This window comes from Alosa pseudoharengus, unplaced genomic scaffold, assembly GCF_046254945.1.
Source record: "Alosa pseudoharengus isolate Yale_2024_CS ecotype anadromous, Long Island Sound unplaced genomic scaffold, YU_APseudo_1.1 YU_APseudo_1.1_scf_22, whole genome shotgun sequence".
Classification (NCBI taxonomy): domain Eukaryota; kingdom Metazoa; phylum Chordata; class Actinopteri; order Clupeiformes; family Clupeidae; genus Alosa; species Alosa pseudoharengus.
Window position 1 is genome coordinate 27,507,842 of NW_027468680.1, and position 12,429 is coordinate 27,520,270.

Here is a 12,429-nt window from a genome sequence, read left to right on the forward strand (position 1 = left end):
GAAATAGCTTAAATCTGTTAAATTACACCAACTTGAGTGAACAGTTGAACGATATTCCCCTCTGGTTATCCCAAGTGGATAGACACTGATCAACTGACTGCCACCATCTTGCATATTGCATGCTAGTAAAGCCACTGCTATGTGGTCACTTTCTCCATGGCCTCTTTTTAGATAGGCTACCTACAGTTTATCAATATACTTCTACGGCACTGCCAGATCTAAAAAAGCCAAAAAAAAGAGGGAGAGAAAAGAAAACTGGGGAGGGGAACATTTGGAAAAGCAGAAGGCTGAGGAGATGTCTCTTTCAATTTTGTACATTCAGACAAAATCAGTTGCCTATGGCCTGCTTAGGGGCAGAAGGTGAGGGAAGTACACGAAGGCAATGCAATTATTCTGCTCTGGCACAACAACTGAGAGAGCAAAAGGAGCATCAAAGACTTTCCTCTAAGCCACGGCACTGCCTCAGAGGGGGAAAACACAACCTGTGTGAATAGCACAATATGGGCTTTTGTTGTTCTGCTTGGGCTAGATATATTGTTGGCTGAGTGCATTTAGCCCTGGTGCAACCACTACTGCTTGTAAAAGTCATCTGAATAGTTTAGTTGAAATATGCCAATTTTGTTCAATATATTCTGGTGCAACCACTAGCCTACTGTTTGTAAAAGTCCTCTGAATAGTTTGGTTGAAATATGCCAAGTTTGTTCAATATATTCCTTTCAAGTACAGCATTACCCTTTCCATTCTCATTTGGGTTTTAACCTGCCCCCCCCCCCATAAAAAACTAACTAAATAAATAAAATGTCAGAAGCTTTGCTGACAAGATAATCAATTCCTTTGCTTTATTACTTAAATAGCTCTGCTCAAAGCTTATTTCCACATAGGTTTCTCAAGGGCAACCAAGTCTGGGGTGCCTAACAAACATAAGACTGCAACAGCAGCAAACACTTGCGTTTTTCTGGAGTTTTCTGGCGTTTTTGCTGCTAATAACAAATGTCTATCACGGATTTTCAAAAACTAAAAGACTTTCAATGAGATATTCAGACTGCTACCAGAAATATGCATAGCCGCTAGGACTACATGATTACAAACCTGGCTTCAGGAATGTCTTGGCCTCTCTGTGGCTAACCTTTCCCATTTTCTTTATGTTCTGAAAGTCTCAGTCCTGAAAGCAGGTAATGTCATCTGCGTGAGCGTGTAATGACATTGTTTAAATCAATAAGATGTAGTGTTGTACTGAACTTTGCATGCCTCCGAACAGTGCTCTTGCATTTAGAAGCGCTCATTGAGGTGCTATTTTTAGACAGGCAGTAAATAAGGCAGCCGCCTGTAGAGGGCTTTCAACCAACCCCGGAAGTTACCGCTGCACGTTGTTCTGTGGGGAGTGTTTACAATTCAGTCTGACAACCGGCGTGTACTGCCGTTTTCGCCGGATTACTTAGGGAGGGCTCTTTTTTAAAACGTTCCCGAGTACTGTACTTGTCTCAAATGAAAATCTTCATTACAGAAAATGAAGGTTGTTGCGCTAATAAGGTAATAGCCGCTGTCCTCTATCTTGCAGTGTGACGTTTTTACTGTTGACAGTAGCCTACTGATACCCCATGATGATGATTCCTACCTATGAATAAATTGACACATTGTCGATGCATGTTATCATGTCAGTTGTGTTAGTAACCACTCATTCCCCAGCAAATGTAATCGGTTAGTTGTCTTGTCATGATAAAATCCTGAGGACGTTCTTAGGATGTAACCTAGTATTTCTATTCTCATTCTTTTGTCCTATTCTCACACTTAGAAAAATAATGAAATAGAACACGCCACTGTGTTTAATCTTTGTACCATTCATTCTCCCTGTTTCCATGCAGTGGTGGGAAGGACAGCTGCTACAATATGATGCAGTGTGTTGCTGCAGGACATACAATAGTGGCTCTTGCCAACCTGCGACCAGTTAAAAACACAGGTGAGCAACCTCTGCATTCATTACAAAACACACTGTCAGAACTGGAGTGGCACTAGCTTACTATCATAGTGGAGTAGATGACAGGTGTAAGTAATAGCAAATTTGTGAACAAATACATGATGGGAATTTTTTTTTTTTCTCACCAGATGAGTTGGACAGTTACATGTACCAGACTGTAGGTCATGAGGCCATTGACCTCTATGCTGAGGCCATGGATCTTCCTCTGTATAGACGCACCATTGAGGGATCAAGTCTAGACACCGGGAGGGAGTATAGTCAACGAGAAGGCGATGAGGTGGAGGATCTCTACCACCTACTGAAGCTGGTCAAGGTGAAAACCAATGGCAACATGAGACAGCAGTTTGAGTTAGTGCAGGTTGCACATTATGCTTCCACCGGTAAAATGAGTCACAGAAACTTGCAAGAAAATCTGTATCACCCATTAATTGTTCAATTTGTGACTGCCAGCTATTTAACCATTTGGTGAAATGTAGGGTTGTTAACAGTGAGTGAAGGTGATAGTATAACCATAGTTATGATAGTGTAAGAACTAGATGTACCGCAGAGCGGTACAAAATATGACCGCCCAGTCCAGCACATTTTTTCCACAAAAAGAAATCACGCTGAAAGGCCTATATGATTCTAACTGTCTCACTAAATTGCATTATCCACACTCAATTCTCACTGGTATCTGCTAGACAACAAGTACCAAAACATGATTAGTTCATAGATTTCACATGTAAAATTAATTTTATACAATCCCACCTCCATCTTGCCTGTTTATAATTCTGAGAAATTCTTGATTGTTTGTATTATGTTTATGTTATGTGTGTGTGTGTGTGTGTGTGTGTGTGTGTGTGTGTGTGTGTGAGTGTGTGTGTGTGTGTGTGTGTGGGTGTGTGTGTGGGTGTGCGTGCGTGCTTGTGTTTGTGCCTGCGTATGTGCCTGTGCATGCAAGCGTACATATGTCTACTGTGTGAGTATGTGTCATACGTATGATTACTGTGAATGTATGTGTGTGTGTGTGTGTATCTGTTTGTGCACATGTGTGCACATGAAATGGGTTAACATGACCCCTGGAGGCAAACATACGGAAAAAAATGGTCATCCTAGGCCCTACAGTTCTCAAGATATTCACAGAGAACTGTGTCTGCCCTACCCTCCTTTCGGGGGGTCCAGTCCAGCGGGGGGGCTACAGATCAAAACGAAAAATGACAGTTCATGCTATCCATGTGGGGGTACATGCCCACCAAGTTTCGTGTACCCCGGTCTTTCAGTGTCCCGGGAATCCTTGTTGGTGTACGTCACTAAATGTACACATAAATTATTTTATTGTAAGGCCCCCCATGAACGAAAGTACACAAAACTTGGCATGCATTCGGAGGGTGTCATAATGATCCTACACTTTTAATTTCGTGCAGTTTTAACCTTGTCAGCCAGAGATATTGTGATGAAAACACCTAATTTTTAGCTTTTTAATTTTTAACTAGGTGGCGCTATACATGAAATAAGTGGTAATGGGATGGGTTGACATGCCCCCTTAAGACCAACATACATAAAAAAGATGGACCTCCTAGGCCCTACGGTTCTCGAGATATTCACAGAAAACTGTCTCCGGCCACCTACAGGCCAGTTGGTGTATAGTAACATAAATTAATTTATTGTGTGGCCCCCCATGAATGGAATTCCACAACATTTGGCGTGCATACAGAGGGTGTCATAATGATCCTACACTTCCAATTTCGTGCAGTTTTGACTATGTTAGGTCACAGATACCTTCAATTACAACACCTCATTTTTACTTTTTTGTGTTTAACTAGGTGGCGCTATACATGTAATGAGTGGTTATGGAATGGGTTGACATGGCCCCTTGAGATCAACATACAAAAAAAAAATGGTCCTCCTAAACCCCACGGTTTTCGAGATATTCGCAGAAAACTGTGTCTGCCCTACCCTCTTTTCGGGGGGTCCAGTCAAGCGGGGGGGTTACAGATCAAAACGAAAAACGATGGTTCCATGCTATCCATGTGGGGTTACATGCCCACCAAGTTTCATGTACCCCGGTCTTTCAGTGTCCCGGGACTCATTGACGGAAATTTGGGCATGCGAAAAAATAAAAAATAAATAAATAAAAAAATCTGACTAAACCTATATGACCGCCGATTCGCTGCGCGGCGGTCATAATAAGTTCACATGTTTAAATACTTGTTATATTTTGTCTGTGAAGCTGAAAATGAGGGTAGAGTTTCTAGGTGAAAATGGTGTTTGTACGGAGCGCTACTCACTACTCAGAGGAGGTGTGGGAATGGTGTCATCACCCCACCCTCTGCTATCTGTGTGACAGTGTTCCTGAACGCATGTGCATCAGCCGGAGGAGAGAGTGATGTGATGGCTGGCAGGCAGGCAGGCCTGCGTTCTCTCACAGGCCACCTCTTCACCCTTCAGCACGCTGCTCTAACAGGGCTTGCTGCTGGCCGATTCACAGTCAATTTAAGTAGCTGGAGGACACAATTCTAGCATTAGCTAGCTTCAACCAGACTGAGGTAGGATTCCACCCAGTGCCTTTACCATGCAGTGTAGACACAAAGCAATTGCAGACATAGATGTCCCACTGTGTGGAAGTTTGTGAACACAATTTAACCATATTGACATTTGAGTCACTGATTACTCACTCACTCACTGTTTAGTGACTTTCTCAGACCGTGCATTTAGATACATCATATCACTTACACAGCTTTAAGTTTGTTCCAGAAACTCCATGAGCCAGTATTCCTTAAGGAGAAATAACTATTTTCTTGTTAGTGTGGTAAACCAGTTGTGTTTTATACTCTTCTGCTGTACATTTTTGACCTATCATATTTTTTTGGTTTATATTTTATTGATGTGTGTGTCTCCCTGCTGGTCTAAAACCGTGGTTGCATGAGGTGGTACATTGTTTGACTCCTTGGCAAATGTCAGAGCAAAAGGAATTTGTAAATACTTAAGTTGCATCATCAGATTCATATTTTATATCCAGTCGGTGTGTAAATATTAATTCTGGAGCCTAATAATTGATGGTTATCTGGTGGTCATCTGTGGTGGCTATCTGACAGCTTTTATTGTTGTTTGTGTCGGTTTCATGTGTGTTTGTTTGTTTGTTTGTTTGTGTGTGTTTAATACTCCCTGGCACCATTCACCTGACTTGAAGGAGGAAGTAGCATAGTGTGTAGATACACCTGGCGTCAATACCAAGATCTCCTGACAGCCTACCGTCACTGTACCATAGGTTTGATGCAGCGTAGCACCTCTTCCCCCGTACTTTCCCCCCATATTTCTTCTATGCGAAGTGCATCAAATTTTAAGGGGCTGTTACTTTTTAGAGGAGGGCTGGTGTGTGTGTTCTTTTTTGTTTTGTTTTTTGTTTTTTTTTTGCTGGAGGGCTGAGCATCGAGGGGGGACTGTGATGGCCTGACACGATGTAAACAGGAAGGGGAGAGAGTGGTCTCCCTACAGGTCCATGCCGAGACATGTTCATTCAGCGCGGGGGTCCTCCAGGTGCCCTGTCCGACGCAACACAGCCAGAGCTTTCAGGGAGGGCCCGAGAACCTGCCTGAGGCGTTCTGACTCTCTCTCCCCTGCCTCTGTGTCTTTTTTTACAGCGTCCTCTGTTTTCTCCTCTCCTCTCTTTTTTTCTCTTCTCATCCCTCCCTTGTGCCACTGTTGCTTTTACACACACACACACACACACACACACACACACACCTCTTCAGACCCTGGTTGGCCTGGGTGAGGTCATGTGATGAAGTTTCCCTAATTTCCCACATCCAGTACAGGATTCAAATGACCCCCCCCCCCCCTCAACCTGGAACGTGCCGTGTGGCGGGGGCCCCAGGGGGCACAGGATAGAAAACAAGCCCCCCCCCCCCCCCTGACATGGGGAGCCCTTACATTGTTTACAGGATTTGTGAAGAGTTGTGGACTTACAGCAGCGTGTGATAAACAGTCATATCCTCCCTGTGTCACTAACACGGACATATTTCCTGTATGACTATTTAGGGGTGCCCTTCCCCCTGCACCTCTCTGCGGTTTATTGCCGCCCGGCGATGAGTGGTCAGTGGCTTTCTGGCCTGACTGGTGACTGGGCCGTGTCAACCACTTCTCTGTAGTTTCTGACATTTCTCCCTAGGAAAAGGATATTGCCAGATATATTTACGGTCCTCGCCGATAGAGATATTATATGGAGGAGTTGAGGTTAAAGTGGGAATTTGCCGATGTTTTATCAAAAAGTTTGCCATTTCTGTTTTTCCGTTTCATAGAAGTAGGGCCTTTAGTTTATTTAAAGTCCTCTGATTTATTCACTCAAGGCCAATTCTGAGTTTTATTTGTGGTGGATGGGAGATCCAAAAAAGAACTTGAATGATAATTAGCTATTAAATCAGCCTCACAGGAAAGAGCAGTTTTAGCATCAAAAATGTGTTCTGTTTTGGAAGTGTGATATTTTGAAAGATCCATCCTAGCGGTTTGAATGAATTAGATGTTATTAAAATCTATTTGGCAAATGACACATGAACATAGATGAAAGAATTCTTGAGGTGCTGCTATGAATCAGACTCGTTTCCCCCCTCTCTCTCCCTCTCTCTCTCCCTCTCTCTCTTCTATTCAGCCTCCTTCTATGCCTCTTCACTATCCTTGAAACTCTACAACTCACAGTCAGTGAGGCAACAGTGCCACCTACGGCTTTTTTGAAAACATCGTTTTTAAATGCAATTTCAACTCTTCTCTCTTTTCCTCAGTGAGCACAGTGAACCATTTAAAAATCAAAAGAAGGAATCATTTTATTTCACTGTATTGTCAACCCCCCCAAAAAATTCCCCCATGCAGTGGTTACAATAGCAATGCGACAATACGGCCATTGCATTTGTCCCCTCCACTGAATGGCGACAGGGTCGTCTCCCCAGCTTTGAAGTGTGTAATCTGAGAGAGACACGCCATAACATACCCTCGGCCAGCCAGTAGATGAGGCTGATCTTTGAACCAGGGGTCCTTTTCAGTGGGAGAAATAAGTGTTTGGTTGACGGTAGAGGAGAGGGGAGGGGGGGGGGTCCTTTCATTTCTCCACGTCGACGCTGATTGCAGGGGATGTGGCCAGAGATTGATGTGTCCTTTTCTTAAAGCGCATGCCTCATAAATCAAGACCCCGGATTGAATGTCGGCTTTATCTTGCGATGCAAGAGATTTAAGCATTCCGGTGGAAAAAAGAGAGAAGAATCAAAGAAAAGAAAGAGGTAAAAGGAAAACATCTGTCCACAGGTTGCCTAAAAATAAAATAAAAATACGGCACAATGCTTCTTTTGGCTTCAAGAGCTCAGTGTTTAGGATGACTCTGAGCAAATGAAATATCAACATTGTCAGGGAGAATTAGGTAGCGTCTGTTTTATTTTCATATCCGTGCTCGCCGAGGCCCTGCTGCCTGTGTCCCTGCGGCTGTATCAATACTGTACCGTTACAACAGAGGCACGCTGCCCGTGATCAAGATCAACTGTGTCAGTCACCCCAGGGCTGAAGCACCAGCCCCCCTTCCCCCTCCAGGCTCCTCCAAAGGGTTATATTAGTCATCTAAGACCAGGCCAGGCCCCCTGTTCATGCCCACCGCGCCACGGGGAGAGGAAGAAGGATGTACATGAGTGGGTGGGTTGGGGACTGTTCAGAGATACAGTATACTGTATGTGCATGTGTGTGCACGTGTGTGTCTGTGTCTGAGTATGGTGCACACATGTCTGAAGATGTGTGCGTGTTTATGCATATCTGTCAGTAGAAGTGTGTGTGTGTGTGTGTGTTTCTCTCTTTGTGAGAACTGTATGGACAGGCACAGACTCGGCTCTCAGAAGGTTAGGTCAGAGGCCCGCCGTTACACGATAACAAGTTAGCGCGGCCCTCCATCCTTCCTGCTATGTCCGCCTGTACTGAAGAACGGGGGGACTCGGCTGCCTTTCCCACATCCTCCCTGACAACCAGTCTCCCTCTTGGAAACCACCCCGACCCACCACAACACGACCCCTCTCGTACGGTCAATTATGTCCAAACTGTGTGACCCCTACAGTTTTAGATGTTACACAGCTGTCTCGGTCCACTTTTGTTACATGGATCCTGTCAAAACCAACTTTTTTGCCAGAGTGAGGTCCATTTTCTCACAACAGAATTGGACTAGATGAGCAGTGTTTTGATTGCTAGGATTACATGTTTGTTTTGGCTGCATTGTGCTAAAGGGTTCCGTTTGGTTAATCCCCACTGTATTCAAGGCAGCATAAAGGCAAATCTGATAACATTCTCCAGCCTGAATTACTGTGCTGTAATACAAAAACAATGCATTTGTGATGTTTTACACCTTAGTATTCCATCATAATCCTCTGTGCATAAATTGCCATGTGCCATTTGCTCACACACAAGCAAAAAATGCTGCTATAACTTTAGAACTGACTTTTGCTAGAATATAATGGATGATGAGATGTACGCTTCAGATGAAAACCTTGATGCTTCTGTCTAAGTCTCATCAACGCTTTTGTGTTATTGTTCTCCAAGAAAGGGTGAGGTGGGTGTGTTTGTGTGTGTGTGTGTGTGTGGGGGGGGGTCATTAATAGGTTTCCTGGGGCCAATATGTACTGGGTCTGTTTTTCTTTCTTTCTTTCTTTTCTTTTGTCTTTTAAACTCTTGGAAGATGTCATGGAAATCCACGCGAGTGCTGCAGTGCATGGCCTTTGTAGATCTTTTGCGAACATTTCCTTCCGCCGGTGTGTGTGTGTGTTACAACACGGAGTCGGCTGAGATAATCCCCGATCTCGCCGCTCTCTCGGGCTCCCTCGCCATCGGCCCCCGCCCCATTATCGACATCAGCAGACAAGACCGGGGGGCTCCAGAGATTGGGAAAGGTGTGTGAGTGTGTGTGTGTGTGTGTGTGTGTGTGTGTGTGTGTGAGGAAAGGAGGAGTTTTCTCTCATCCGGCCGGTCTAAACACTGGCTTGTTTTCTCGCCTGCCCTCCCCTCTCCTTCTTCTTGCTGCTTGTATCTGGCTTTATTGTTGCTGAAACTTTTATCAGGCGCCTGTGGAGGGAACCGGAGCGCTCGTCTGTCCCACTGTGAGGACGCAAACAGGCCACGGGACAGAGAGAGCCGGCCAGCCGCAACGATCGATGGCTCGCAGGTGTCAGCAACACAGCGTTCACTAAAGCATTGTTCAAGGGAGAGAGAGAGAGAGAGAGAGAGAGATGAAGAGAGAGAGAGAGAAAAATCAAACCCTTCTGATTACCGCCACATTATTGCGGAGGCATAAAAAGGATTCAATATCTTCAGACCTACTTAATACATAAATCATGAACTTGGAGGTCACTCCTAGGAGGTAGCCGATCAATAGGAAGGCTAATATGAGAAAAGTGCACCTGTTTCGGACAGAGAGGCTTTGAGGTGGTGGGAGAGCATGCTAGTCAATAAGCCTGCAGGGTCCACAGCTACTATTAGCCTGTCATTGTGTTTCCTTTTAGTTCAACATAAATGGCTTTAAAGAGTTTTAATGTGCCTTTCTCTTTGCTCTGAGAAATTTGCTTCGCCCATTTTCCTCCTTTTCTCTTTAGCTTTGCAGCTTTGTTTTTCACATTTCTGGAAATCAATTCCTTCTTTTTTCGTTAGAGAGCATCACGTTTTTTGTCGCTTGTTTTGCTTTTTGAGGAAGGATAGCATTATGCCCCTGATGACAGCAGAGCTTGCATTGTTTTCTGCTGGTGTGGAAGTGGCAGGACAGGATCTATTACACACGAGCGCATTTCCCTTGAATGCTAACAGCCTCACAAACATGAGATAAAGAAGCTTGCCCAAAGCCTGTGTAATTTGTTTGTATTTTTCTGCCTAATGTACTTTGCTCAATCTTGTTTAGCGATGATGGAATAAGATAGCCTTATCTCGGCTTGCCAAGGGCAGCAACGGCTAATGCTGGGTTGAGCATTGTTCCAGTGAAGGATTTTTTTTTTCACAGAGCCCAGCCACCAAGATGATTTGTAGACATAGCTCGGAGATATTTGCATCAAATCTCTGCGAACGGGGTTTAGCCAATATTTTCTTTTTTGGCATTTTGTCCCCCCAGAGTTGGTGATCTACTCACTTCTTTTAACGATAGTCGTGTAGTTGTGATTGACTCCTTGGGATGAGCATGATAGTGTCTGTGCTTGAAGGGATTCCCATTATCAGTGCAAGGCACAAAACTACCTGAAGAGAAATGGAAGCCATGCGACACCGTGAGACTTGGATACTTTGCCGGTCGACTTACAACACATTAATGTCTTTGGCCGTGTACGGCATTGTCCCTGAACTGGTGTCAGTAGCAGAGGTGAACCAAGGACAACAGATTGAAATCACTGCCATAATGATCGTCTATTCACAGATGCGTAAAAAGGTCGTTAGTGTTCCATGATTATCTCAGGGTTTGGGGAGTCTGTGCAAACACCGAACAAGAAAGAGTGGGAGGGAGAGTGAGGTCAACAATGAAAGCACTTTTAAAAATGGAGCCGATCCAACAACAACAGCCCATTTTATGGAGTCCAGCAGAAAGCCTGGAGTGAGTCTTCGCCCGTCTCGGAGTGCTCAGTGTCCCTGCAGCGTGCCTCCCTCTCCGCCAAGAAGTCATTCACCTTTTTTATAGGGGCCTGTCATCAGGGCCGCTCAGGCCTCTTGAGAGTCTGACTGTGTGTTCCAGCCACTCCTGCCTCTGTGCAGCAGGGGGAAGGCTGAAGGACACTGCTACTAGCACTACCGCCGCCACCCCGTACTCGTCCGAGTCCGAGGGAAAAAAAACGAAATGAAGACAACTTTTTATGCCTTGTTTTGGAAAAGAGGTGTTTGAGAGGGGAAGTGGGGGGGGGGGGTGCTGCAGCTAGGCTCTTGTCCCTCCTGCTGGTATAGTCTTAACCAAAATAAGAACAACACTGTCTGGAGTCTGGACAGTGTGTCGAACCTGTGTGGGTTTTTTGTCGTCTCTTCTAGAGAAATAGGGAGAGAGTTGGGGGCAAGAACGGAGATGTCTGAGGTGTGAAGAAGAAGTGTTGACAGTAAAGTCATGATACTTTTTTTAATGTTTAAATGGTTTCTAAGTGTAATAAAGTTCTCTTACTCTCTCTCTCTCTCTCTCTCTCTCTCTCTCCCTCTTTCTCTTCCCCTCTCTGTCCCTCTCTCTGTCTGTCTCAGAGCCTGAAAGAGAAAAGGCTTTTTTGGACCATACTTGGAATTGTGTTGTGGCAGAGGGTGAAAGAGAGGCAGATGACTCCATCTGGACTGTCTCAGGGCTCCTTGGCTCCGTCGGCCAGTCTCAGCCAAGCGTTGACTCAGTGCACATGGGGGAGCAAAGCCTCATCAAGGCGTCCGTTGATAATGTTCTCCTCCGCGATGGGGGAGTTTGCAGACTGTCAAAGCGAGACAGGTAGTTGACACCGAGTGGCTTTTCTTCAGATGCCGTCACACCGTCTCATGACAAAGCTCGGTTCTGACCTCGGAGCACACACCACTCTTCTCCCCACCCCTGCCGTAAATTAAGTCACACTGAAGTAATCTCTTAATGCAGAATTGTCAGCGCGATGGAAATGGATTGGTTCTGTGCGGCTTCCCAGCTAAAATTTCAGCTTTGACTTTTCCGTACATGTTGATATGGAAAACCTTTAAGGAAAAGAAACCCCCCCCCCTCCTCCCTTTCAAACACTCAGTGAAACCAGTGCTTTGTGCTTGGCTTGGCTCGGCTCAAGACTGCCGTAGCCCGCCTGACGTCTGGCGTTCTGTTTACGTAACCGTATATATTTAAGAGGAAACTCGTGAAACGTTAATCTCCCCCCCCCCCTCCTCCTCCACTTTTTAACCCTGATGAATTTCTACGTTGTCCAGCTGTGCGGCGTGGCATATTTATGCGCGGGTCTCTCTGCGAAAACAGCTCTGTCAGTGTAAATGAATCACAGCGATGCCTGTGTGTGCACTGCGGGCCATAAGAGTCCACACGAATGCACAGGAATGGTTTCATTGCGAGAAAAAAAACAGAAAGAAGAAAACAGAAAGAAGAAGAAGACAGGAGAAAAAAAAGGGTCAACACAGCTCGACTGTTCAACAAGGTGAGGCAGCGAATTGTGCTCCTACTTCTTCTAAATCCAACCCTGAGCCTGAACCCTTCAAAGTGCTGTGTCATCTTATCTGTAGCCAAAGTGCTGCTTTGTGGTCTATCATAACTAAATGACGTGCCTCTCACAGTCGACAGTGAGTGTCAGGCCACCTCAGCTCCTCAGAAGTGCGCTGTCTTGGCAGAAGCAAAGGCGCTTTTTGGACGTAACATATGAGATATGTTGTCCTCTGAGAGACACTTGTTATCTCCTATTTTCTTTTTTTCGCTGTGGAGGAGTGATGTGCGGCGACTCACAGACTGTCCTTTCCACAGAAGAGAGAGGAGAATGAAGGTGTCTCCGATCAGGTCA

General features: G+C 45.1%; 1 protein-coding gene across 1 annotated transcript in view; it reads left to right on the plus strand.

Moving 5' to 3' along the window:
- Positions 1-1,369: 1,369 nt before the first annotated feature.
- The window catches only part of dph6 (diphthamine biosynthesis 6), a 95,869-nt gene continuing 84,809 nt past the window's right edge, over positions 1,370-12,429 (plus strand). Inside the window, exons 1-3 of the mRNA XM_076299549.1 lie at positions 1,370-1,530; positions 1,863-1,957; positions 2,104-2,288. Coding sequence (XP_076155664.1) covers positions 1,508-1,530; positions 1,863-1,957; positions 2,104-2,288 — 303 coding nt within the window. The 5' untranslated portion in view covers positions 1,370-1,507. The remainder of the gene's footprint in view (positions 1,531-1,862; positions 1,958-2,103; positions 2,289-12,429) is intronic.